The sequence below is a fragment of the Alternaria alternata genome (genome assembly GCF_001642055.1).
Source record: "Alternaria alternata strain SRC1lrK2f unplaced genomic scaffold CC77scaffold_20, whole genome shotgun sequence".
NCBI lineage: Eukaryota > Fungi > Ascomycota > Dothideomycetes > Pleosporales > Pleosporaceae > Alternaria > Alternaria alternata.
The window spans coordinates 651,787-678,400 of record NW_017306209.1 but is presented as its reverse complement, the minus strand read 5'-3'; the positions used below and the strand labels follow the sequence as shown (position 1 = coordinate 678,400).

General features: G+C 53.4%; 7 protein-coding genes across 7 annotated transcripts; 4 read left to right on the top strand and 3 right to left on the bottom strand.

Moving 5' to 3' along the window:
• Positions 1–576: 576 nt before the first annotated feature.
• On the top strand, positions 577–3,285 carry CC77DRAFT_1033969 (hypothetical protein; the record flags this gene model as incomplete). The annotated part of the gene is made up of 4 exons (XM_018526835.1): positions 577–624; positions 2,292–2,526; positions 2,579–2,890; positions 2,921–3,285. 4 exons carry the CDS (start codon positions 577–579, stop codon positions 3,283–3,285), a joined length of 960 nt encoding a protein of 319 aa, XP_018382405.1.
• An 88-nt stretch (positions 3,286–3,373) lies between these two features.
• CC77DRAFT_369573 (cytochrome P450) lies at positions 3,374–5,569 on the bottom strand. Its single transcript, XM_018531400.1, has 4 exons — positions 5,012–5,569; positions 4,918–4,952; positions 4,089–4,838; positions 3,374–4,013 (listed from the first exon to the last, which is right to left on the bottom strand). The coding sequence occupies exons 1-4, from the start codon at positions 5,382–5,384 to the stop codon at positions 3,462–3,464; spliced, it is 1,710 nt and encodes a 569-aa protein (XP_018382404.1). The 5' UTR covers positions 5,385–5,569; the 3' UTR covers positions 3,374–3,461.
• Positions 5,570–11,152: 5,583 nt separating this feature from the next.
• CC77DRAFT_1064843 (apses-domain-containing protein) lies at positions 11,153–15,555 on the top strand (the record flags this gene model as incomplete). Its single annotated transcript, XM_018528764.1, has 5 exons — positions 11,153–11,212; positions 13,137–13,722; positions 13,771–13,959; positions 14,017–14,149; positions 14,199–15,555. 5 exons carry the CDS (start codon positions 11,153–11,155, stop codon positions 15,553–15,555), a joined length of 2,325 nt encoding a protein of 774 aa, XP_018382403.1.
• A 1,232-nt stretch (positions 15,556–16,787) lies between these two features.
• CC77DRAFT_996631 (hypothetical protein) lies at positions 16,788–19,057 on the top strand (the record flags this gene model as incomplete). The annotated part of the gene is made up of 4 exons (XM_018536484.1): positions 16,788–16,950; positions 17,022–17,232; positions 17,281–17,984; positions 18,037–19,057. Exons 1-4 carry the CDS (start codon positions 16,928–16,930, stop codon positions 19,055–19,057), a joined length of 1,959 nt encoding a protein of 652 aa, XP_018382402.1. The 5' UTR covers positions 16,788–16,927.
• A 129-nt stretch (positions 19,058–19,186) lies between these two features.
• On the top strand, positions 19,187–21,246 carry CC77DRAFT_1053086 (hypothetical protein; the record flags this gene model as incomplete). Its single annotated transcript, XM_018527728.1, has 2 exons — positions 19,187–21,041; positions 21,182–21,246. Exons 1-2 carry the CDS (start codon positions 19,559–19,561, stop codon positions 21,244–21,246), a joined length of 1,548 nt encoding a protein of 515 aa, XP_018382401.1. The 5' UTR covers positions 19,187–19,558.
• Positions 21,247–21,887: 641 nt separating this feature from the next.
• Positions 21,888–23,329, bottom strand: CC77DRAFT_970555 (Clavaminate synthase-like protein). Its single transcript, XM_018535819.1, has 2 exons — positions 22,880–23,329; positions 21,888–22,830 (listed from the first exon to the last, which is right to left on the bottom strand). Exons 1-2 carry the CDS (start codon positions 23,291–23,293, stop codon positions 22,066–22,068), a joined length of 1,179 nt encoding a protein of 392 aa, XP_018382400.1. The 5' UTR covers positions 23,294–23,329; the 3' UTR covers positions 21,888–22,065.
• Positions 23,330–23,577: 248 nt separating this feature from the next.
• On the bottom strand, positions 23,578–26,521 carry CC77DRAFT_1053084 (hypothetical protein; the record flags this gene model as incomplete). The annotated part of the gene is made up of 5 exons (XM_018527727.1): positions 23,578–23,776; positions 23,832–25,012; positions 25,222–25,724; positions 26,248–26,478; positions 26,513–26,521. The coding sequence occupies 4 exons, from the start codon at positions 26,519–26,521 to the stop codon at positions 23,848–23,850; spliced, it is 1,908 nt and encodes a 635-aa protein (XP_018382399.1). The 3' UTR covers positions 23,578–23,776; positions 23,832–23,847.
• Positions 26,522–26,614: the final 93 nt, after the last annotated feature.

Genomic DNA, 26,614 nt, shown 5'->3' with positions numbered 1-26,614 from the left:
CAGACAGGTATGAGGTTTTGTCGACCTCAACGCGCGCTAAGCCCCTGGTGGTGAAAATCTTGGCCTCAGGCCCAAAGTCGTCCGAAGTGTCTTGGTCGGTGATCTTCCAAACAGTAACCTCTTTTTCAGAGGCGTTCTGGTCGATTTCTTCAACGGTGTGCTTGCTAGCAGTGACCGTGAGGTGTGCGTGTAGTGATTCACGGGTTTTTTTGCTCACCCGAAACGGTTTCGGCGTTGTTGAACAAACCGCCTTCGACGCAGGATTGGCCCACACCAAGGTACTCTGCTTCTTCTGCCATATACAGCCTGGCTAGTCGCTCAGGCTTACTGCATACGATGTGGAGGCGGCTTGTGGCTGGTAGTGCGTCGCCCAGTACACCCCAGATGTCGGTCCATGTGATGTTTAGGGAGGCGGACTTTGACGGTCTGATGACGATCTCTAGGATCGTGTTCTCGGGATCTACGGCCAGATCCTCCCAGTCTTCTAGGCCCCAGATGGGGATTTTTTGGAGAGAAAAGGATAGCGCTGTGGCCCGCGCTTCTTTTGAGGTGGTGAGAAGGGCGGATGGTGGTGAAATGCTTGTGACCTGGTATTCATCTTCGTCGAATTCGACGGTTGCTGTTGTGGGCTTGCTCGCTTGCCAGACGAGATTGCGGAGCTCCATGGGGAGCCTGGAGAATGGTGTAAAGGTAGACATCCTTGTGTTGATGGTTTGTTTAGGTTTTGTCAGGGTTCTGGTAATGCTGGTACTTGAAGAGAGTGTAGACAAGTATTGCGAAGTGGTATGAGAGTGAAGTGTTGATTAGAAGGAAGGAAGCGTAGATTTCTCTCTTATATGGCACTCGAGCGAGCTAACTACAGTACCGTAATACACAAGCTTGAACAGTCATAAAGTGGGAAGAAGGTCTTTGCTGCGCTTCAGCTGCCCCATAACACGCACTTTCCCATGTTCGCAGCACACTGTACCAAAGAACGAGACCCAAAGTCCAAACCGGATGTATTCGCCGCACCATAGAGAATTTCGAAGATGCGATTCCACGGCGAAGACCTCTAGGCTACAATACAAGATCCACGTTCCTGGATGGGGGGAAAATATACTATGGCACCGGGATGTAGAGGTTATTATTCAGCACGCGTATATTGGCTGTGTTCTGAGCTGCGTCTATTTATTGTTACGTGATTGCGGCTTCTACCACGGTATGGTGTGGAGTTCTCTGCATGAACTTGTAGCTTGTACAAACTTCTTCACGATAACAGCCCAGCTCTGCGACCACTCGGGATTCTTGTATTGCACCCGAAAGCATCGTTCGCTTTGCGACCCCCGAAGCTTGCCCGTTCGCCCAGAGTTTACCCGGCTGCCGGTTAGCGAGTTCATATTCACTGTGCCCACGCCTTGTCTTTACCGATCTACACCACCCTGCCCTTTCTTCCATGCGGTTATATCTTGCACCCTCTCTACCCGCATGCCATAGCTCTTCGCACGTTCAAATATTGAATCATCCACCTCGAAGACTTGTCGCCATTCTTTTTAATCGTTTTCACAGGCATACTCAGCGTCATTCGCATCCGGATGTTCATATAGGTGATCGTATGCATCGTCCCACAGCTGAACAAGCTTCAAACCTGGTTGTCCAGAGCATTCATGATACTGATCTAGCAGTTGGACCAGTGTGTAATGAGTTCGCAGCATTTCCCAAATCCCACAACGTTGTCGTTCTGGATACACTAACCTGGCATAGACAGTTCAGGCTCTCCCCGCTGTGATGTGTGTACTACCTAGGTAGTAAATTCCTCGGTCATTACACCACGTATTGTCCTACACCTTGGAAGGTACTCGTTCTTGACTCAAAGTGCATGATATCGTCCAGTGATAATGCCAGTTCTACCTAGGTACTCATCATATTCGCACCTTGTTCATTGCATATTCTCTCCGCACCCCCGATCTCTGGTAAGGACACAGAATCGACCTTTGGGATACTGTTTTCCTCTCTTTTACAGCAACATCCCTTACCGACATCAAAGGGATCTCTGCATTCGACCACCTTGTGGGTCTGCGGCTGTTAGAGCGGGTGTCTATTGGTTACAAGTCTTGGGCAAGGCCGCTAATCAGATCAGCCCCACTAGCCGCAGGCAACCATCAGCCTAGACCTGATGCTACAAACTCCAGACTGCGGTACATAAACTCATCATGTCCTTCAGACGACTCTTATCCACGATAAATCCTGAGCGATAACCCTGTGCAGCTCTCACAATGATGTCTAGTCCTATCTCACTACCCTCCAACTTCCAGCCTCAAAGCCCACTCTTTGACGTCCTACCAGGCGAGATCCGTAATAACATATTCGAGTTGGCACTCATGCAGTATGAAGACGACGCAGCAGCATATCCGGAAGACTCGTACTGGTACAGGCCAGGCTTCTCAGGACCGCTCAAGGGTAGTAGTGCGCTTTTGCGCACGTGCAGATTGGCGTACGCGGAAGGCCAGAAGGTGTTTCTGAGAGAATTGGAGTACGCATTCTGGTTTAGTATGCTGTTTCTTTCTATTATCGGATGCCAAAACTGACATTCATGGTACAGACCGCGGACCCAGTGGCCGCACATGCACCCCGGCGTGCGAGAGATTCTTCAGAGACCTGACTCCACAGGCGGCGCAGTCGCTTCAGAAAGTACGTTTCTTCACGCAAATGTTCTGGCTCGAAGACGGGCCACAGCTATTCTATCTCTTTTCAGTACCGCAGTTCCGGCCCACTCAGCTTACTATCACCATCCGATACTCAGACTGGTGGTTCTGGGAAGACAATGAACCACTCCGTATGAATGAAGGATGGCTGCGCTATTTCGAAGGAAATCCAGGCCTCCGCGTACTCAAGGTTGAGTACGAAACACTCAGTTGGAAGAAAGCAGAGATGATGCGCATAGTCGAACGAAACAAGAAATGGAAGCTTCCCGTGAGAAGGGAAGGCGAAATGTTTCAAGCAAACAAGCTGGAAGGATACCTTAGTGCCGAAAATACGGCACTAGAGGAATGGAAATGGAAGGGCACAAGCAAGCTAGGTGGAGAAACATGGAGCCATCATGGTACTGGGGACAAAGTCGAGTACATCGTCGTGACGGATACCTGGAAGTTTGTGGAAGGCGTGTTGAGCGACAAAGAGATGGAGGGCCGACTGGATCCGACTATGAGCGTATGGAAACCGAGACGAGGTAAGGCATCGACCCGTCGGAACGTAGACGTATGGGGTGCGAGACTTCGTGAGAGAAGAACTACAAATGATTCAGCTTAGCAGAGGTCGTGTTTCTCAGTACTGTACGTTGCATTTGCCGCTCTTTTCTTTAGATGTGGTAAAGACTGATACAATATCATTTGACGCATACATGTTATTGACCATCCATAATCGATGAGATATACTGGCCAGGACTCAATGACTCCTAAGCTCGAGGCCAAACCCATCGATATGCCTCAGCGTTTGAAGATCCTTAGTTCCAGCTTTTCCGGTTGTCTCACGTGCAGCAGCAGCGGATCCGCACACGAGTCCTTTAGAATGTCCATCACCTTCTGCCTGGCCGTATTTACTTCCTCGTCTTCCCCACACACTGTCTCCACTCTGGTTCCTTTCAAAACGGTACTCAGTACACTGCAAAACTCCACTTGACTAAATTTCATTCCAGGACATATCCTCGACCCAGTACCCCAAGCGACGAAACCGCTACCACCCGTTGCGTGCTTCAGTTCTTCTGCAGCTAGAGTCGCTGGAAGAGCTTTTTTGGTGGTCTCAGAGAGGTGTGGTTGAATCCAGCGCTTCGGGTTCCACGTGATTGGATCAGGGAAATTTGTAAATGAGGTTTGGCAGGCCCAAGAGTTAAGCATGATTTGAGTGTTAGCAGGTAGATTTGTAGACTCGGTACCTTCCTCGGTGCTGGTATGTGTCATTGGAACGGCAGGCTGAGAGTTAGCTGGAAAAGGTGACCGAGGAAGAGGTGGTGAAGGGCCGTAGAGACGTAGCGTTTCGTACTTGCAGCATCATTAGCATTCAACTATACGTGGAGGGTTTGGAATAGCAAGAGCGACCAACAAATCAAGACGTACCATGACAGCCATGACCCTCTTCAACCGCGGAAACACTCTGACATACTCCATCTCGCTATTTACATTGTCACTCAGTACTTCGTCCAACTCTTCCACCACCCAGTCCTGAATATCAGGATGCACAGCCAGTAAAGCTATCGCATACGAAAGAGTGATGGACGTAGACTCCAGACCACCGACCAAGAAGATGAAGATATTGCCTCTAAGCTCAGTATCTGAGAGTCTGGCTTTTGATGCTCTACTTTCAGTCTTGACTTGGCCACTAGCTTCAATAAGTGTGCTGATAAGAGCAGATACTCTAGTCTGCCCGCTCGTCATCGCTTCTCGCTCTGTTACTATGATTTCATTCATGTATTGTCGGAACTCGTGCATAGCTTGTAAAAGATCTTTGACATCGCTCGGCAGTAGCGACTGGAGTATTGGAAACTGTAAGAAGGGCAGAATACCCTCCATAGTTGGAGAGATCGAGGTACTCATGACTGTCACCAGCGTGTCGCGGAGTGACAATGCGTGACCCGGTGTTGGTTTGTTGACTTCGGTGTTCTCGAAAGCGACTGAAGAGATGACATTTAGTGCCAAAGTACTGGTATCCTTGATCATGCTTTTCCATTTGCCATCTGATGACGAGAGCCATTGCTCTATCATGATCTTCGACTGTCGCATTGACTCGCTCCATACAGTGGCGGAGGCTCGCTCGTTGAAGCATGGCGCTGTGAGTTTGCGATGGCGAATCCAGTCGTCACCGTTTGACTTTGCACGTCAGTTCACACTAACGCCTACATGAATACAACAACAAAAATTGCTGATGTAGGGAGGTTAAGGTGCATACCGTATCCACATTTTGTCCAAAAGTGCCCAGAATCTCTATAGCTGATAATAAGTCTCTTGATCAACTTCTATCTCTCATATGTTGTACTGCTCACCATTAACGTTATCAGGCTTCACAAACTCCCTCCACTTCTTGAGCACATGTTCAATTGTCTTCGGATCACTGGTACATAGTACGTTATGCCCTGGCGCCACGATAATGAAGCAGAGACCTAGCTCTTGATGTAAACTGACATTGTCTTGCCAACAGCATGTCCAGTCGATGGCACGAAACCATCGATACTGTTGCAAATACGACCCGCAAAGGCTGGTGAGTAGTCGCCATTGAAGGGTATATGGGGTGATTGGGCTGATTATGATGCGTAAGCCAGTCTTGCGTGCGGAGAGGTAGTTGCGAGATAGTTGGTAGAAAGGGGTTACGACGAAGAAATGTGTAAAGACAAGACAGAGTATCGATGTGATGATCATTGCTCGATGATGCAGAGTCGATGACTATAATTACGAGCCTGCTAATGGAGCTGAGAGAGCACAGGAGTTCTACTCTATAGACGGAGGCGCGGAGGCGCACATTATGCGGGGCTGCCCGTGTTTCGTGCTTATCGAAGTAGGCGCAACTCGATGTTTGTCGAATGAGGGCCCGAATAGTCGAAACTCCCGCAGACATCACATACAGGAAAACTCAAGACTCGTCATTCTGTTACTATCACGTTCTCATGTTGAAGGATGGACGGACTGGATTCGCCACTCGCAGAATAATATGACCAAACATTTAGAGGCAACAGTAAGTGATAGAGGCATGACACGCTGTGCGCACTGCCAGATTAACCATGCGAGTAAACTCACTGCACGTGATGCCAGCCGTCTACATGTTTACAACATCCACGAGCAAGGTTGCCGCTGCATAGTTCCTGCAACATCTGACACGAGCAAGCTGCGCATGCACGCCTCTGCAATGCAGGCAAAGCACATACCGAACGTGTCAAATCTGCAGAGCCGACCCGCGACGCACGTAAATTACTCGACAGGAGGGATACACCCGTCCTGCTTTCGAACATGACATCGTCTAGTTTGCAACATCGAGTGTTTGATCTGCAACACATGTTCGCAGGAGATTGCGGACGAGGAGTGTGTTGGTTTACCGTAGTAGAAACACTGAGAACTTGTGTGTTTCAGGCTTTAGCCAGGCTTGTTTCATGGATCTGGTACAGTGATTCGGAGTGTGCTGGGGCGAAGCAATAGCCGGCCGTATAGAATGATGATGTTGCAATGAGACACGTAATGCAAGCCGAGGTTATCGGAGAATGCTACATTCCGCGAATTGGAACGAAGCTGCCAACGGTGATGTTGTTTTCCAAAATCACTACATCTCGTTGATGTCAACAAAGGAAAGCCTTGGGACCCAATGTGTGGATACGCACTTCCTGCGTGTACGTTTGGGGCAGGACAGTCCCTACGCGTGGGGAAAGTCGGTGGTCAACATCCGACATTGCCGTCTCTGGTGCGGGGTCAATGGGCATAGACCTAGTATTGGTGTTCGCAGGGTGTGTAGACGTAAATTTACATGCGTGCTCGATGGTAGCATGGCGCTATGCCATCTGGTACCGTGGTTCGCATAATGCGAACCCAGCCACAAGCAGGCGCAAGTCTCAAACAACTTCAACGTGACCAAATGAACTACGACCGTTGACTGCGACACGATCAAAGCGCGACTTATCTCGGCCCGCAATGCATGCAGAGATTTTCACAACGGATCAGCCCATGTTTTCCAGCCACCCCGGCGTATCCCGGGATGGCTGGTCGAGCACGTTCTTTTCGGTGTATTCGGATAGCGATGGAGAAGCTCGAGGATCTTGCGAGTGGTCCACCGTTGACGCGTATCTAACCTCTAGTAACGCTTAGGCGTGAAGTAGTCTGGGCCTGGGCGTCATAGCCCGTTGAATTTGGTGCGTAGTCCGCTCGCATAGCGACGGATTAGAGGTTCGGCCAAAAGCAACTCGGCTTGAGTTTTTTTTCTTTGCTCGGATACGACAACACGACCTGCTAGTCTTGATTACCTATCAGAATACGCTAGGCGACTCAAGGACTCTGAGGAAACGAGGATGTGCTGAAAACCGCGCCAGTCTTTCTCTCAGAGACCCTCGGACGCGATCTGTAGAATACCGTCATATTGCCGATGCTGCTGAGGTATATTGACAATGCTTCTAAGCGAATGTGTTGATTTATCCAGCCGCCCGCTGCCAAGGTCGCGGGTGATATTGTTTGCTTTCTTTAGCGAGCTGGCCATGGTATTGAGAAGACACAGTAGATGGCGTGTTTTTGGTAGATAGCGCAATAGCGCGTGCACCCGTTATCTGTTCGCCTGTTGCCCGGCGAAAGTGCATCTTTGGATAAACAAGATGAAAACTATGGCGCATCGATATTGAGACCGGCCATGCGAATGTGCATACAGCCGCTTCCGCAGTGTTATACCGGGACGTTATGTGTCCGTACAGCTGGGTTTGACGGTCAATGCACGAAGGACGCCGCGGTAGGTTGAATGCACCCGTGGGAATCCATCGCTGTCTATGCATAGTCGCGCTGAGGCCTTTCTTAGAACGTATGTTCCTCAAATCGAATTATTGATAGTCACGATTCGCTTCATAGCGTGGGGCATACTGTAGTGTACCCTGAATTGTGGCGAGATATACAGTTGACGCACGCAGGTATGTCGTGCGGGCTATACGCCGCCCTAACAACAAGCGACTCTGCTGCTGCGAGATGGCAACCTGCTTTTGGCTACCGTTGAGATGCTGCATGGAGGCGGAAGTCGACAGATTTGCCTACCGTCCACATCCTGACTCGAGTGACGACTTCAACGTGTCGCTGCCGGCATTTTGGATGTACACTGAGCGTGCGGCGCAGTGGGGGAGCACGGCCGCCGTCTACCTCACCCTAGCTCGCCAGCAAGCTTTTAGATTGCTTCCGCCTACCATTGAAGATCCGAGACGTAAGAATAGAAGAGCGGTGAGGCCTTCGCTTGTAGAAGGTGTTTGTTGCCGGCAAAACGGGTAGTCGTCTCAACCGAACAATGAACCCCTCACTTCGATTGTTCATTGTCGAACTTTGTTGAGCATCGAAGAGCATCTGGAGTGTAATCGAAAAGACGCTAGAGAACGTCGCAACAAGCGAGTCGTCCATAGAGCGTGACAAGGGGTGGGGCGAAAACCCATGAAGCCAGACCGGTGAGCGTGTCGACCCACCAATCACAGAGGGACGTCACACCCCACGAGCTGCAAGGAGCGGTCGTGGCTTACTTGCTCCGTCGATACCCCGATAACGGCTCTGCTGTCTCCTGACGTGGCCGGTGGTGATTGGTAGCCCGACGCCTATCTGAACGCTTGAGCGAGGATGTGATGCTGATCAATATGGAAGCAAAGGCTCGAGAGTGGCCGTCGCGGTAGAATTCGATATCCTTCAGTGTATCAACGACTGTGGCTTCGCACTCGTGTGCTATCAAGCGGAGACGTGAGATTGTCAGTGCAACTGCACGTGAAGGCCATCTTCCAACAGTTCGATCGAGCTATGATCGTGGAAAGGTGAGGGGCACCGGCTTGGCTAAGACTACACAGGGATACCCTACATCACATGCATATGCAGGTGCGGCTTGCTGCATACGCGGCTTTATCCAATCGACGGCTAGATTGTCCCAAGCGCGGCCGCATCGCGGGATTGCCTCACGCTGCAGGAACGTTCGTACAGGTGTTCGAGATGGCATTCAACGTGAAAACCGTAAAGGGTTTTTGTTTTCTTTAGAGCCACGTTCTTGGATAAGAAGGAGATCAGCTCGTTAGTCGATGTAGCCCGGATGTATGGCACGCGTTCCTCCGGGGATACAGAGAACTGTGGCCCGAGTCCAGATTGCGCTTTATTGCCAGTTGGACAGGAATGTACACAGACCCCACTGCGTGGCCACTACACGAGAACACGATGCTCGAGGGGGCTAAGGCTGATACAACAGGAGTCGCCCTTCCCTTGAACCCTGTCGGAGGATCGAGAATAGAACGTTTGTCATGTGCTGAGAGGCCGACACTTCTGGGCTATTGTCTAGATCGGTCAAAGGCTGTGTTTATTCTGACACGCTGATGTTGCCGGTTCCGATTGCCAGTCTAGTGGTGGTCAGCAAGTAAGAGGTAGAGACAGGCGCGGGCCTTTCTCCACGATCCGCTCCCACATCGCGCCGGCTGCACTGCACGTTTATTTACACCTGTGCATATCTGCTAGACACGGTAGTCCACGCGGCGAGGGTGTGACTGCGCCTCAGTAAAGAGATAGTGCGCATAGCTCTTTGAATGAGGACTTGCACATGGTAATACGGTGCGGGTCGCTTGAGCTTCTAGTCCTACCGTTTACCATTAATGTGATTCAAGCACCAGCAATTGTGCCACCAGACTGTAGTGGGGTTCCTGACATGGTTTGTCTAATGTTGGCTAGGATCGACTGATGATGCGATATGCTCCGACAGCCCTCATCTGATACCATCAGTAGTGGTACAGGTGTGCGGGAATGTTGTTCTCGACCAGACTCCAGACCACATGTTGCAAGGAAACACGGGGAGGATTGGTTGTAGGAGCACCAGTGTACGCTTCGTGGCTAGCAGGGGGATCAGATGGATGCGAACAGTTGGTTTGGCGCCTGAGGCGATAACATGGGCAGGACAGGTGCCAACTGTCAAGTGGCTGGGCCTGCTTTGAGTACCAAAGTCGAGGCTGTCACCGTTCGCATGGTTTGAGCAGGGATGGAAGCGGATTCTCCCGTGCGCTGTGCTGCGAGTCCCGTGACGCAGTGACATCGCCGGGCGTTCGTCGCTTTGAGGATTGCGGCGAAGGAGGCGTCTGGCTGTATTGCTGTTTCAGCTGGCCGAAAGGAGTGCCCTTGTGGTACTGTGCTAGATCAAGGCCAGGATACTGGGTCGAGAAATTCCGACCGCGAGACACGACCATGAATATTGAGTCGCACTCACAGTGCGGTAGTGCGGGTGGCTGTTGAGGGCGCAGTAAGAAAGCGTGACCATGACTTGGCAAGGCTGGTTATGGCTAGCGTCGCCAGCGCATCTACTCACCGCAACTAGCACACATCCTATCAAACCCTGCGGCGTCCACATCCAACGTCAAGCCTAAGCCTGTGTTACTGTCGGCACGTTTGTCTTTCGATTGCAGTGTGGAGGGCTTTCAGCATCCATAGTCGACGCCGCGGACATGACATGGCTGTCGCACACATTCGAGTCTCCACGTTGCACTTGCTTCACATGCTCGCTTCATGTCTTGCGTGTCTAGGCTGTTGAGTGGATAAGCTCATGAGAGTGATAGACGCTGGTCTCAGTCCATACCGTCGACTACACAGCCAATCATACTACGTCTGACCAATACCAGACCAGACAGCCAGCTGGCTTGCACGGCCTACCGTCCGTCTATCCCGCTCGCTCTCGGGCGCATCCCTGCGACAGTTGGATGGCGCCCATTTAGCCTGAGTAGGGAATTTGCACGGCGTCAGGGTGTCGAGAGACACTCAGGAAGCTCAATCTCATTTACGTCCTGCCCAAAGCATCGAGTGCCGCCGTGAAGGAGGAAGAGATGACGAAATTGGGTCAGCCCATAGCGGGCGTGCCGCGGCAGTTGAGCCCGTTTCAGAGCGAGCGTGGCTGGCCGGCAGTGCTGCAGTGTCTCTCTCTGCTTTTTCGTCTCAGTGAGCACTACCAAGCGTCCCGCTCTGACTCGCAGCAGTGCAAATCATCGCGCCAGCCGGGCCACTCAGCACCGCCAGCCGACTGTGCGTGATATGGACCCAGACGTTTGACCTGGGGCTTTCCGATCGCTTGTTGGGATGCGTTTCTGGGCTATGCTCTGCATCAACGCGGTCCGGCGCAGCTTAGTCAAAGCTTGCAGCCTTTGCCAGACTGTTCCCTATCATTTCATCACTGACTAGGTGTATCTGCGCAGCGCGTCAAATATCTCCGGCTACTCTGAATGGCCCCAATCTATTCAGCCGTGTTATCCCCATCGGGAGCCCATCCGATGCCTCAGGAAGCGGCACACTGGTGAAAAAAAGTAGGCGCCCGCTAAACTTGGAGCCCACCATCCTTGCCAGTCATGTCATCGTCACTGTCTTGGAAGCTGTACTGTATCAAGGGCGATGAGCAGGAATAGCCGTCTTTCCCCACGGTCCCCCAGAGGCGTCCGTGGCAACAAGCGTGCAAGAGGATGCGTCTGCTGTCGTGTTTCTTGGGCCAGGGTGGTGGCTGGCACGAGAGTCCTACCACAGTACGCTCGCTTGCGTGCATAGTGGTCGTCGCGGTATAGCCTCGCAGCCCTGTCCCTGTCATCTTGTTCTCCATCCAGCGCCCTTGTCAACCGCACCGTCGGCGGATCAGCCCAGTCAGCATGCTCCAAGGTGGAGTCTGTGCGCCTTGAGCGAAACGGCCTGCCTTTCACGGGATTGTTGCTCGCGGGTCCAGGCTGGGTGCGCAAGCCGGGCCACCCCCATGCCATCGTGTCCTCTCACACTCCCACCAAGCCCGAAGTGATTTTAGATTGTGTGCTCGCGGCGGCTCGTGTGTGTGCAGCGCTGAGTCCCCAGAAGATCTCCACCACCCGTCTCTAGGTACAGTACAGAAGCTGCACCTTGGGCGCACCGGTTTCTGGCTTCACGCGCTGCTGCGGCTTCATCTCGACTGCATCGCCTGTCTTTTGAGCCGCTTCTGCAAACTCGCGCCGGCCCGTTCACGCAGCTACAGCTTGTCTCTACGGAACAACTTGCCAGCGACGCCCATCGCGCACTGACAGTGTAGAAGCATTGGACACGCCGTCTGCAAAAGAAGCGGCCACCTCGAACAGACTATCCTGCGGGGCGTGCGTTGCTCGCCTGTCTCGGTCAGCCCTCTTAGCTGCGGCCTGCCTGCTGTCGAGCGCTGCAGAGAATCCTGCAGCACCGCCGTCAAGAACGACTTCCTTCTCCACACGCAAGCAAACCACCAGCGTCGTTGTCACTCTTCGCGTTCGTTCGTTGAAGAATTTGGTGAGTAAACCGGGTCTAAACCACTCTCTTCTTCTCTGCCAGTCTCGAGTGCTGCCGGACTCGCCGCCTGGCTTTTCCGAGCTCTCTCGCCTATCTGTCGCCTTGTCTGGTTGGTCCAGCACTAGCATCAGAGGTCCCATCCCAACCACCTCCGCCTCTAAACCCTCCGCCTCCCCACCGCAGTCTGCGAAGAAGCCTTTCTGTTGGCTTTCCTTGTTTACCTCTCATAGACGGCCGCTTATTGATTACACTGAACACAATTCATCTTCTTTCGTGCACTCAAACGAGTACTGACGCGTGTTGCGCGTAGTGTTTTCTGGCAAGTGCAGCGGTTATCAGTATCGATACAGCTCGGCCCGCATTAACGAAGCGCGACGACATTACGACCCTTCACGACGATATCGCCCACGCCAACCCTGCAGCACATGTTTCGAGCCCGAACTGCCCTATCCAGCTATTCTTCCAGGCCGGCATTTGTCAATTCGTCCCTTTGCGTGTTTTGAAAACCAGCGTCAAAAGCATTGCCGACTACCAGCGCTTCCCTGCTTCACGACTGCAACGACGTAACGACTAGCTTTTTGAGAATCCAGCATTGTTTGCAGCGTTCGATTTCGTCCCGCAGCTTCACTCTTGCTTTGAGCTTTGCGTCGCGTCTGCCCGCCGTCAATACATTCTGGTTAGTCCCTCCATTCACTATCACCAACACTGCACTCTCTCACCCCGATCGATTCGGCACAATCTGTCCCACTTGACCGCTCTCGCTGCGTCCTCCAATCTGAATTTCCAGTTGGTCTTGTTTGCACACGTGTTTGGCCGCGTCTCGTTGGTTCCCGCTGCAGTTGACCGACCTCACCTTTGCGAAGCAAACAACTAACTTGCGGTGAAGACTATTCGCCCCGTCAACCTTCTGCGGCAATCTATAACATCAGCAAGCTATCGTCTGTCGGTTACGTGCGCAGATTCTGCAATCTAGCCTTGTGAGCGTCGACAGCTTGCTCTTCCACAGCATACGCTCGGTTATCGAGAGGACTGACTCGAGCATCCTCGCGAAGAGCTTCTCGAAGTCGAACACAAACCACGTCCACGCGAAAACACGTCAATACCGTAAAGCTGGAGCTCCCATCGATCTCGTCGGTCCACGCTCGCGGCCCTGTTGATACCTGGTACCAGTCCCACTACACGCCTAAGCCTGCAGTGTCGAACGAGCGTCTGCCAGCCCTACCCCAGATCCAGTCGCATCCCAGCGCCTCGTCCAACTCCTCATCACCTCGAGGTGACTCCATTAGCTCTGGTTCAGTGGTTGGTGGAAGCGCAGGATCCCAGACATCTTACGCGGCGTCGATCAACGGTCAAACCTCCGGCTTCAAAACGCCGTCCCCCGAGCAGACTCCCCAGTCTCTCAATCGTGACCCTCAGTCCGCGAACGCGCATTCTGTCCAGAGCTCCCCGTTCGGTACCCAGGACGGATACGGTTTTGCTCCAGGCGGCTACAACAGCATGAACCAGATGCAATCGTATGCTGACGTGCATCAATCACACATGGCTACCGCTACACACGCCCCAGCTTCAGCTCCCCCTTCGGGTCTGTCGCATTACTCATACCCACAACAGCAGTCTTCAATGATGCAACCTCAACACCAGTACAGCCAAGGCCCGCCTGGATATCCGTACGGATACCCTACTGGTGTCCCTTCGCAGATCCCTGCGTCTTCCTCAATGAACCCTGCAATGGTCCCTTCAACGCTGCAGCTTCCGGGTGAGTCTGACACCGAACGTACCATATGATTTAGACTAACTTCTCCAGCCATGTCCTCTGGTGCGCCCACGTCATCACTAGCTGGTTCGCAGGGCTATCCGTCTCAGACATTCGATCACACTGGCCAGGTCGCTCCACCAGGAATGAAGCCTCGTGTAACTGCCACGCTCTGGGAGGACGAAGGTAGTCTATGCTTCCAGGTCGAAGCGAAAGGCGTATGCGTTGCTCGTCGTGAAGGTAAGATGCACTCGCGGATCTGTTCTTCTGGAGAAACGGCAAGCTAAACTACTGCAGACAATCACATGATCAACGGTACCAAGCTTCTGAACGTTGCGGGAATGACCCGAGGTCGTCGAGACGGCATACTGAAGAGCGAAAAGACGCGCCATGTCGTTAAGATTGGCCCGATGCATCTCAAGGGTGTCTGGTAGGTGCCATTACTCTGAACATGGTCAATACGTATTAACACGAAACAGGATTCCCTTCGAACGGGCTCTTGAGTTTGCAAACAAGGAGAAAATCACCGAGCAGCTATATCCTCTGTTCGTTCACGACATTGGAGCACTGCTCTACCATCCGTCGAACCAGACGAGGGCAAGTGTAGGAAGCGCTGCCATGGCTGCTGTTGACCGCAACCGAAGACCTGACCAGATGCAGACACATCAGCGATACCTCTCCGGTCCGGCGGCGTCGCAACCTCCTTCGCTCCATCATCATCACTCAATGAGCAACCCGATTGGTGCTGCCATGTCTCAGCCACCGCATGCTATCCAGCCACATCCCTCGTCAGGTCGTCCAGGCATCGACCGAGCTCACACCTTCCCCACTCCTCCTACAAGTGCCTCGAGCATCATGGGCATGGGCAACCAAGGCAGCTCTTATGAGTGGAACGGTAGCAACGTCCAAAACGCTCAGAGCGGTCAGCCATTGTCAATTGACACCGGACTGAGCAACACGCGCTCCGTACCAACCACACCTGCAAGCACTCCTCCTGGCGCTGTTCAGCAAGGTATGTCCTACGCCTCAGGTCAAAGCTTCGATGGCTCCAGGCCCCTGTACTCGGGACCACCCTCGCAACCAGGCCAATATGCGCAAGGACAGCCCATGATGGCATACCGTCAAGACGGCTCTTACCCAAAGACAGAGATGGCACCGCCATCCCGCATCAGCGATGTGCCAGATGAGGGCGATGTTAAGCCAGCTGATGGAATGATGCCACAGGGAAGTGAGCAGGTGGCTCCTCCCCAGGCTGGAAGTGAGGGGGACCATGACCACGACAATGAGTACACTCACTCTAGCGCTCCATACAACGGAAACAGGGGCCCGTACGGCTACACTCCTAACGGTGCTCCGGGTGCCATGCACCCCGACCACGCTCACCTTTCTCCGGAGATGACAGGATCACCTCATCAGAACGGGTCCGGACGAGCCACGCCTCGGTCGGCAGCCACAGGTCAGCCTCAATGGAACTCGGGCTACCCCACGCCGCAGCGCCAGGCACCGCCCTCTAGCAATCTTTACAACGTTATGAGTGACCCCCGAGGTGGTCCTAACGGTAACGCAGCTCACGACGCTTACCAGGGACCTGGGGCTGTATCGCAATATCCCAGTCAGGGATATCCCCCTACAAACGGAGTCAACAACTCGGGTAAACGCGGTCGCGACGACGAAGATCAGGACCCATACCGCCCCGACAGTGTCCAAGGCGACGACATGGGCGGTCTCAAGAGGCGCAAGACCATGGAGGGTGGCGCGGTTGGCGGCAACTACGCTGATCCCAACCCTGGCATCCAGCGTGCGCATACCATGTCAGCTCAGCGTGCCAGACGGTAATGGGATAACCTTCGCGCAAGCATTTGGGTGGTCAGCTGCCGGTTCCCATATTAGAAGGCGGTTTGGCCTCTATCTCCAGCGAATTCGCGGCATTGAGCGAGCGGTCTTTTCAGAAGCAACATACAACATGCCACCTCGACATCTCTCAGGCACTCTCCAATCGGAACGCAACGGTTCGAGGCGACCTAGACGCCACCTTTTCGCTCCCTCATATTTCTTTGTGTTCACATTTCCTTCTGATTTTATCTCTTGTCTACATTTCAACACGTTTCGGCATTCACGACTTTTACGACCATTTGCTTCGTGGAACCACTGTTCCTATACACCATGTCCTGGGCTTTGAGTCTCATGATATACGACTTCTGCATGCGGCACGAGCACGTGCAAGTCTTGTACATTCTACAATCACGTCCTTTACCTTTCTGAAGCTTGGGAGAGTACTGGAAGCTTTTCGACGTCGGTCGTCCTGTCACCTCAATAATGCTCTCGCTCGACATACGCCAACCCCACCACCGCTAATACCGGATACATATACGTGGCTGTGCGACCGACGACGTGAGCGACACAACTCCAGTACTCTTTCTCGTTTCGAAATCAACGGCACGCCATGTTTGACGAAAATGCAGGCGTACACGATGGGATGTTCACGCAATGATGATGTTGATTTGGCGGGCATGTCCAGAGCGGGCATGTCGCCCTGTTGTTTTTTTATCTAGGTGGTACGTTCGGGCTGAATAGCATACGGGCAGCCGTCGGGCCACTTTGAGCGTTTTAGGAGACGGGATGGCTTTAGTGTCTACTTTTCGTTGGGCGAGCCGGCGATATGGACCTTATGACGTTAATGAGGGAATCAAAAGCTCTTTTTCCACTGATGCACTGAGCGATTGTTGTTTGAATGTGATGTGTTGTGTGAGGCTTTTTCACGTAGTAGACACTAAGGACTGGCTCTAGCGAAGGGTGAGGTGGCAGTGGACACCGCTTCAACAACTGGGGACCCATGGAAGGCCTTGGGCATTGAAGATGGCAGAATGTTGGTAAAGAGATGAAAAGCAAGCGCGCATCAGGAGCATGACAAAGGCGATGAAATTGCGGCGGCTGTTAATGTCTGTCATGGAGTTGGGTACCTATGAAGCAATGGCAGCCTGACACCAGGAGAGAGGTGACGTGCGTACGTAATCCGGGAGCAGGATGCGACCTGCCCCCTCGAGGTGTCCGTCTTGGCAGCAGCCCCACGTCGTCATCGGGTAAGCAAAACAAGAGGCACGAAGTGATCGAACGCGCAACCCAGAACGAGGCGGAGCCAGGCAGTCACTTTGCCGCCCAGTATATCCTTTTCTTCCGCATCTGACTTCTGTTGACTTGCACCGCCAACATGAACATCATCAAGCTGCAAAAGTACGTGGGCGCGAGCTCCCTCTGACAGCATCCGTTGGGTTCCACAGTAGCTAACCAGGCATTGCGCACAGGAAGTACCCCCAGTTCGAGCAGGGCGAGATCTTTGGCCTGCAAGATGCCTTCCGGAAGCTCGACATCGACGACAAGGGCTACCTCGACGAGGGAACCGTCATCAAGGCCGCGCAGCAGTCGGAGCACCAGCCGTACGACGTGGTGCGACAAGCCCTAAAAGAGGTGGAACTAGACAGCTCGAGAAGAGTAGAGCTTGACGACTATGTAGATGTAGGCATCGTGGTACGCTGTGGCCTGTCCAGAAGCTAACCGCCGCAGCTCATCTCCAAACTGCGCGTCTCGTCTCCTGCCCAACAGCGCATGTCAACCGGCCCAACCCGACCACGAGCCGGCACAGCTTCAAGCGTCAACTCGCCTTCCAACCCTGGGCATGCCTCGAAAGGCAGCGTCGGTGGCGGCAGGATCCAGGTCCAGGGCTCTTCTGCAAATGTCACCCACACCATCAACGAAGATGAGCGAACCGAGTTTACGCGCCACATCAACGCCGTCCTCGCCGGCGACCCAGACATCGGCGACCGCCTGCCCTTCCCCACAGACACGTTTGAGATGTTCGACGCCTGCAAGGACGGCCTGGTCTTGTCCAAGCTCATCAACGACAGCGTACCGGACACCATTGACGAACGTGTGCTGAACAAGCCGGGCAAGAAGATCAAGTCGCTCAACAACTTCCACTTCACAGAGAACAACAACATCGTCATCGAGTCGGCCAAGGGTATTGGATGCTCAGTGGTGAACATTGGCAGCGGAGATATCATTGAAGTACGCGAGCATTTGATTCTGGGTCTGATCTGGCAGATCATCCGGAGAGGTCTGCTGGGCAAGATCGACATCAAGCTGCACCCTGAGTTGTACAGGCTATTGGAAGATGACGAGACATTGGAGCAATTCCTGCGTCTGCCACCGGAGCAGATCCTGCTGAGATGGTTCAACTACCACTTGAAGAACGCCAAGTGGCACAGGACGTACGTAGACAAGGATATGGTCTGAATGCGTCAACATAGCTAACCTTCGCAGTGTCTCCAACTTCTCGACCGACGTCAAGGACGGCGAGAACTACACTGTTCTCCTCAATCAGCTGGCCCCCGAAACCTGTTCACGCTCGCCGCTACAGCAAACCGATCTCCACCAGCGCGCGGAGATGGTGCTGCAGAATGCCGACGCTCTCGACTGCCGCAAATTCCTTACACCTACATCTCTGGTGGCTGGAAACCCGAAGCTCAACCTGGCTTTCGTCGCCAACCTGTTCAACACACACCCCTGCCTTGACCCCATCACCGAGGAGGAGAAGGCTGAGATTGATGACTTTGATGCCGCGGGAGAGCGCGAGGCTCGTGTCTTTACTTTGTGGCTCAACTCTCTTGACGTCAAGCCGGTCGTACAATCCTTCTACGAGGACCTCAAGGACGGTACAGTCATTCTGCAAGCATACGACAAGGTCATTCCAGGCAGCGTAAACTGGCGACACGTTAACAAGCCACGCGAAGGCCAAGAACTGATGCGCTTCAAGGCCCTGGAGAATACCAACTATGCCGTCGAGCTTGGCAAGCAGGTCCAGTTCTCGCTACCAGGTATCCAGGGTGCTGATATCACCGACGGTCAACGCACATTGACTCTCGGTTTGGTATGGCAGCTGATGCGCAAGGACATCGTAGCTACCCTCAACGGCCTCGCTCAACGCCTCGGCAAGCGCGAGATCTCCGACGCGGATATGATCAAGTGGGCCAACGATATGGCACGCAAGGGCGGCAAGGGCAGCCAAGTCCGCTCTTTCAAGGACTCGTCTCTCGCCAACGCCGTCTTCCTGCTCGATGTCCTCGCCGGCATGAAGCCCGCATACGTCGACTACGACCTCGTAAACCAGGGCCGCAACGACGACGAATGCTACCAGAACGCCAAGTTGGCCATCAGTATTGCGCGAAAGATGGGCGCCACCATCTGGCTCGTACCCGACGACATTGTTGCCGTACAGAGCAGACTTATCACTACCTTCATTGGTAGCTTGATGAGCACGCATGAGAAGACGGGTGGACAATAAGTCGTTGGGGTCTTTTCCGATTGTGTCTTTTGGAATGAGTAGATGATGTAACGCCCTATGGGTGAAGCGTGCGAGCATTTGAAAATAGTTTATCACTGATCGAATCTACAACATTATCGTTGCTGTCTTCATTCAGTGTGAGTGCGGTGTTGACCAGTGGACGGGCGCGCCTTCCTCGTATGTGCTCTCACAACAACAGCGCAACTGCCAACATCACTGTATAGGATAAACCTCGATTTGGATTTAGTATCTCTAGCGGTGCTATACTGAGTTCGAACGTCTCTCATGTGAAAGATGGTGCAAAAAATCCGAATAGACGAACGAAAAGAAACCACTGGTGAAGTGAAACATTGCCGACGTTGCGCAATCCTAAGCGTACCTAGATATCACTCTTCACTTGAACGCGCGACTGGTGCACTAGCGCCTTGGCTAAGCAAACGCGACTGAGAAGGTCAACACCGCACTGAAATTTTGCTCTCACCTCCAACAACTCACAACACCATGGAAGACACCAACATGGCAACCTCTTCGCTGCATCAGCAGCATCAACAATTCGGCCAAGGCCTTGGTAACAACGGCGATGGCCCGCCTGGCGACAGGCAAGATGACAAGTCCCAACGTGGGCACTACGCGGATGTCATCCGCCCGCCTGATTTCATGGCAGTCATGAAAGACGCCGGCGTGAAGCACTTTCATACCCGGTGCATGATGTGCGGTGAGACGGCAACGTCACACCACCGCAAGACCTGGCGCGAATGCCGAGGGCGTTGTCCACTCAACCCCAATCATACTCACACTCAGCAGATCTGCCCCGACCTGCTGAAGGTTGCCAACGAGGATTGGTGTATAGCGCATCTGGAAGAGAGCATGAAAGCTGAGCGTGATACCGCTCGTGGGCCAGAGACGCTGCAGCGACAAGAGCAGCGACGAGAGTCGCAATGCGAGCACCGACATGAGGCGCCAGGCGTTTCTAGCCTAGACAGGCAGGCTCCCGCGGCTCCTCCGAAATTCTCCAATGCGGCTCCTCCGCAAGGTAACTGGCAGACTAATAGGTCGCCAACGCCATATCTCGACGACAGAAGGTCGAGTTCCGGTGAGCGCTACGGCGCTATGTATAGTCCTGTACCTGAGACAGGACATGATCATCATGGTGGTTATACTGACCATAGGTATCCTTCCGATGGAGATAGATACCCAAAACTCACTGGCCGAGGCCGCAGTCGGGACGTACGTGAGCGGAGTCCGCCACTGCCTGAAGAGAGTGTCGACCATGGCACTCAAGCGATGATCGCTAACCCAGGAAGCCCTCAAATAACGGGCACACGCAACAGGAACCAGGCTGTTCAATACAGCCCAAGCACCCATAAGACGCCGGCTCAGCCGCACAACGTGCCAGCAACCGACCCTACGGACCTCCTAACTGATGTCGATATCGACTCCACCGAGCTGCCTGGTATGGCGCTTATTGACGTCGACCGCTATGTAGACCTAGCACGGAGAATACCGACTGATGGTTTCTTGCCGCTGATCAAGGCGGGTTTCGACGATGAGCGCGCCTCAGGCTCGCCATTGAGTGGTATCATGGAAGATCCCGAGTTCCCTCCCGTATGGCAAGGCGCCTGTGATCGGTTTTTCTGTTCCATGAACGAAGAGGTCCTTATTGAGACCATTGCTGGCAACATTGATCTTGCTTACCTGAAAAGCCGGGCCGCTGGTACTGACGTCGCACAGTACATTGACAAGCTGCGAGATCGCGCTTCATACCATCCTTCGTGCTATGTACGGCCCTTGACCGATACTAACGGCTCCGCCATGTCGCTTGACCATTATGAGCAGATGCTAGACATCGCTGAGCGCTACTGCGAGCGCAGTGTGGCACATGCCACCGAAGCGTACAACATCGACTGCATTGCCGATGAAGAGGAATCTCAGACGACGGATTCCCAAGACACCACTGGCTGGTCCCTCGATGATTCGAGGAAAGGTATTCGCCGCCATCTCCAGACAAGCGCAAACGCATTCTCGGAGAGCAGAGCGAAGTGTCTTCGCGCCTGGATCGTAGCAGGCCGAGCTCGCATACGCCATTGTCGAAGCCAAGGCATCAACCTAGCACCCACAATACAGTATGTTGGGTACGCAATGAACGCCGCAAAGCGGCGCAAAGGCCACGAAAGCCGGAACTCGGCTAGTTGGCTCAGTCTGCTTGTAAGCGACATATGCGAGACGCAATGGCCTGGTTTGTACAGGCTCAAGTTCTACGTGATCTGCTTGATCCTCGACCCGGGTCTGGGACAGCTCTGCGAGGTTGTCTTCTGTCGCTATCTACGCGCTTACACCGTGAATGGCGGCCTTAGCATCGATTGGGCAGGCAAGAGTATATCAAGCCTTGCCTTGCCAGAGCTAACAGATGCAGAGCGAGACGACTTTTGGGCTCGCAAGCAAAAGTGGATCGAAAAAAACACTGACCTCACAGCGAATGTCACCCTTGAGGGGCAGCGCCGCAAAGCTTTGTATAAAGCTGAGTACATGCAGAAAATTGCTGCAGGAAAGAAACGTCTGGCACAGCTCAAACAGAGAACGGCCAATGCTAAGAGCTTGTTCGCCCAAGCCGAAGAAACCCTCAGGATAGAGAGGAAGAAAGGCCCACTAACCGCCAAAAATGCGCAGGCGCTTGAAGCCGTCGAACTCGGCAAAGCAATCCTCAAGCGATAAGCAGAACCGCCGTTCGCTTCTACCGCGGCAATGCCGCAGGATGACGGGAGAATGGAGGGAGTGGTACATGGGACTGGGCTGGAGGCAATGGTACATGGGGCTAGTTCAATGAATATGACCACTTCTTCTCCATACATGCCACAATCATGAGTTCACATTGATCGTGTTCAACTGTAACATCCAACTTCCGATGCCTTTTGGCCACTATCTCGCGAGTTGCAACAGCTGGGGATGAAGGGCTGGTCATTGGTATGCGCCCAATAGTCATTAAGGGTATACACCTAACACTCCTTGTATCACGACCTCATCCCACCACTCCTCATACTCACACTCTCTGTGCCACTACTCTTCTCCCATCCATCTGCCTTCCTCCGTCCTAACGCCCTTCGAAGAATCCAATCTTTTGCTGTAACTTGCTCTTCTGCATCCTTTGACCCGCCCTCTATTAAACTCTTCAATAAAACGTCATCCTCGGGCCGGCAAAAGTACACAAGACTGTACCTCGTAACACTGCCCTGTTCACCTGGCGGAGCAACAACGCGATGGATGTTACTTCTCAGCGCACCATCAGAGAACTTGACAAGCGCATCTCCAAGATTGACGATGCAGTGTCCAGGTAAAGGACGAACATACGTCCAGCCATCTTCACACAGCTTCTTCTCCACGTCGGTAGGTGGGGGAGACGCGGACATCGGCTCAAGTGGCGATATGTGTTCAGGCAGCCTGACCTGCAGGCCACCCAAACGATTGAACAGCACTGTGACGCTACCAAAATCCGTATGTTCACCCAACGCCACGCCTTTGAGCGATTGCTCCTGCGGCGGCGCTTTGACAAAACGGATCTGGTCCCCTGATGCGGCATTCAAGCGATGGATGGCAGGCAGACCACCCGCTCCACGGATATCCTCTTTTAAAGGGAGCCGGGAAGATAGCAGAGAAGTGACAAGCATACAGATCGCGTGTGAGGAGGCGATGTACGATTTGTACAGACCACGATGTGGATTTAGGACCGCTGGGGAGGGGAGGGGGTCAGTGAGACCAATGACATCGTCCTTGGAGATCTAAGATGGTGTATTAGTACTGGAGACATGTGAGAGAAGATCGACGTACGTTGTAGAATTCATTCCTATCTTTCGTCCCTTGCTTGTCAACTATGCCTTCGCCGTATCCTTTGTAACCAAAGTAACTGCCCTGGTCTTTAAAATCGTACTTGATCTTCTCTGTGACATCGAGATCATAAAAGTCTTGCATCACATCGAACAATTTGTCCACGTCTCCGAGTAACGCATCGCCATCGATAGTAGTTCCATTATTCGTGTCACTGTTGCGTGTGCGTACGTCGAGGTAAAAGAAACCTAATTCGCAACATGCTTGCCAGCACCTGTTTTGTTCTTCTTCATCGTGCTCAAGAAGTTTCTGGAGGGATATGCGTAGAAGAGGCGCAGTGGGTACGTTATCTGGAAATTTTGGGAGATGGGGAAATGACTCGCGTTGCGGAGATGGAGAGTGGTCTGAGTGAGGCATGGTTAGCACTGGGCAGTTGTCTCAGTTCGCGAGGTTCATCGCGAAGGAGCGCAGGGTACGCACGTCGTTCGCATACAGTGGGGCAGATATAGCTGTTGGTGTTAAGATGTTCATGTGGAGAGCCGCGTGGAGAACGCGGGGTAGCCTCGGATAGCTAGACAACACGCGATGCTACGGATAAACAAAGAGATGATCACAGCAAGGCACAGATGAGGCAGCATAGACATCACGAAGCATGGACAAGGATTAAAGGAGACGCAATTCATTAACTATCCACAGATGTAGCTCCGATATTTCCACCACCCAAGCAAGCAGACATAGACGCGCCCCAAACACCGAGAGCGATAGACACCGATCGATGCCCGAGTGCGCCATGCTACCAGTCAAGTGACGATGCAAAAGTTATGAACACAATTTATAAAAGGTGGCCGTGAGGAAACAAACGCCTAAGGGATAATTGATTATAGAACGTTTGAATAAGACCTTGAAGGTGTTAGATGATGAACGATGATGAAGGTTGATGGTGATGATGACTTACCATTGACTAGATGTTTCTACAACCTGGATCCGTGGACAACCTTGTAGTCGACAGCCATCTCCATACCATCGTCATCGATGACGAGGATGCGGACGCTGCCACGGCCGTTGTCGAAAGACTCTGTCAGGCGGGAGATGAGACCGCTCTGGTCAAGGACGGGAAGGCCCTGCTTGACATCACCAGACTCGGTCATGGCGACAACGCGACCGTCCTCACGGATGTCGAGAACACGGTACTGCTTGAAGACAGGACCGAGCATGTTCTGGACAACGACGGAGGGGGCCGGGTTGGAGATGAAAGAAGACTCCTCATGGAGCTGCTTGGTGAACAGGTCAACACCGAGGTAACGGTGCTGGCCAGTCTGGGAGGAGGTGGTGATACGGATGACCTGGCAAGGGCGGCCCTGGAGGATCAGGAGATCGCCGATGCGGATGTGGTGGCAGGGGATGGTGATAGTCTTGGAGGAAGCCATCTTGCGGACTGTACGAGCGGAAGCTGGTGCAGGTGCGATAGAAGCGGAGACGGGAGCAGGTGCAGGGGCAGGTACAGCAGCAGAAACTGTGGACCTGGGGGGAGAAGGGTTGGAGTGGACGCGAACGACTCTCTCAACAGGAGCTCCGGATTGGACGGGGCGGCTAGGGGCAACAGAAGGAGTAGCTGAAGTGTACTTCTCCTTGACGATTACCTCTTCACGTTCGTCGTCGTACTTGGCACCAGGGAAAGAGTGCTCGTGAGAGTGGTGGTGGCGGTGAGGGTGGATGGGGTGTTGGATACGGTCGGCGACCTTGTGAGCGGCGTGAGAGATTCCTTGACGAAGCGAGTGGTATTGGCCCTCGTTGTCGTAATATCCCATATCACGCTTGAACTTCTTGGGGGGTGCAGCAGTGGAACGAGCAGATGTTTCTACTCGGACCTCAGATGGCTGGTGGCTGGCGACACTCTCGACGTGCTTGCTGCTGGGGAAGGTATCGTGCTTGGTGGTGTAAGTCTCCTTTGAGTAGCTTGCACCGGCGACGATGGGACGAGTACGTTCGCGGATCTGACGTTCAGTAACGTCGATTTGAGATGGAGCGTAGTCGGTGGCAGGGCCGTGGACTGTATTGAAGTGTCTATCGTAGGTTGTGTCCTGAACCTCGACGTGGGAGTGGGTAGAGGTAGGAGGTTGGGGGTGAGGTTGGTAGCTGAAGGAAGAAAGGAAGGTCAGCTTTGGGTTGGGCAAGGAAGAGCTTAGAGGAGGTGAGAGAAAAGTGGAGACTGCATGTCGCTAGGACAACAACAGATGAAAGGGGTTAGCGGCTAGCGCGTGGCTGGGTGCCGCTAAAGTCAGGGGGTTGGTCTGTTGTGCTGATCCGTGCGAAGATGCGCTGGCAAAACAATGGATCGGACTTACCGGTCGTGGGATCGCTCAAACTCTACGCGGTCAGTACGATGAACGTGCTGAGAGTGAGGCTGGGGCTGCTGGAATTGCGGCTGGGACTGCTGTTGAGGCGGCTGGAACTGCTGCTGGGGCTGGCGGTAGCGAGTTTGCTCGTGGATATGTAGCTCCTCACGGTGCTGAGGGGGCTGCTGAGCGTGGAATTGCTGGGACTGGGAAGCCTGCTGGAACTGCTGCTGCTGGGGAGGCTGGGGACGACGAAGACGCTCCTCTTCGTAGATGTGGACCTCTTCCTTGACGTGAGTGTCGTGCTGCTGCGGTTGCTGCTGCTGTTGGGGAGCCGGAGGAGGAGGTAGGACGGTGGCGGAGAAGGATTCGTGGGTTTCTTCGTGACCTTCCCGTCCGTGTGAAGCCTGTTGCTCAAACTGTGCTTCCTGTTCTTCTACCTTTACGCTGGTAGTTTCCTTAAATTCCGCGTTCCGATACGCAGACGGGAAGACACTGAAGGGGATCGGAACCTGCGCGGGTTAGCATAATTGCTTATACACTCGCGGTGAAAGAGCATACTCGTGCTTCAAAATCCAGTTTGCCGGAGTCGGGTCGCTCTTTCTCGAAAACCCTTCGAACCGTTCGAAAACAATTCGAAAGGAATCAAGAAAGAACTTCTTGGCTCCTTTGAGGGTCTCACTTGGAGATTTCTGGTGATGAAAGATCTACTGAAGCGTCGCCAGCTTTATGGTGTTGACGTGCAGCAGCTTGAAGATGCGCAATTGGATGCAGTAGCGGGGTGTAGGTGGAGGAGTGATGGAGTCAGAATGGCCGAAGAGGGGATCAAGTAGATTGGCGGTCAGTCGGATCACTGTTGTGTCGGCGTCTCGATGATCGCAGGGTTGTGGAGGCTGGGAAGCTTTGGCAGAGCTGTCCAGGAGCGGACTAGCCTTGTTGACACGGAGCACTAGCGCGTATCAGCTCCCCCTTTTCTGCCTGTGCCATGGACCGATTGACCCCAGACAGCATATCACATCCTGGCGCTTCTCGCACCGAGGTAATTTCGGACGCGCAATTCACCTCAGCACGGCTGTTGACCGGGCAATGGCGTTCACCTCGTGTCGCAATCCATATTCCCGTCGCATTGGAGCTCCACAGAGCTGCCGGGAGCTTCCCCGACCTTGCTGCAGCTCCACGAACGTGTCCATTGCCAGTGGGCCGATCCCAACCTGCGTGGTATAATGCAATTGGGGCCGGACTGCTGTCCCATGCATGAGGCGCCAGCTTCGGACGTGAAGAGAGGCATTTTTCAGCTCACCTTATCCATGTCGCGCGCGGCCAGCTGTTGATAGCTCCAAGCCTTTCCCCAGCCTCCTAATATTAGTCGGGTCGCCTCGCGTCGCCATTGGCCAGAGCTCCT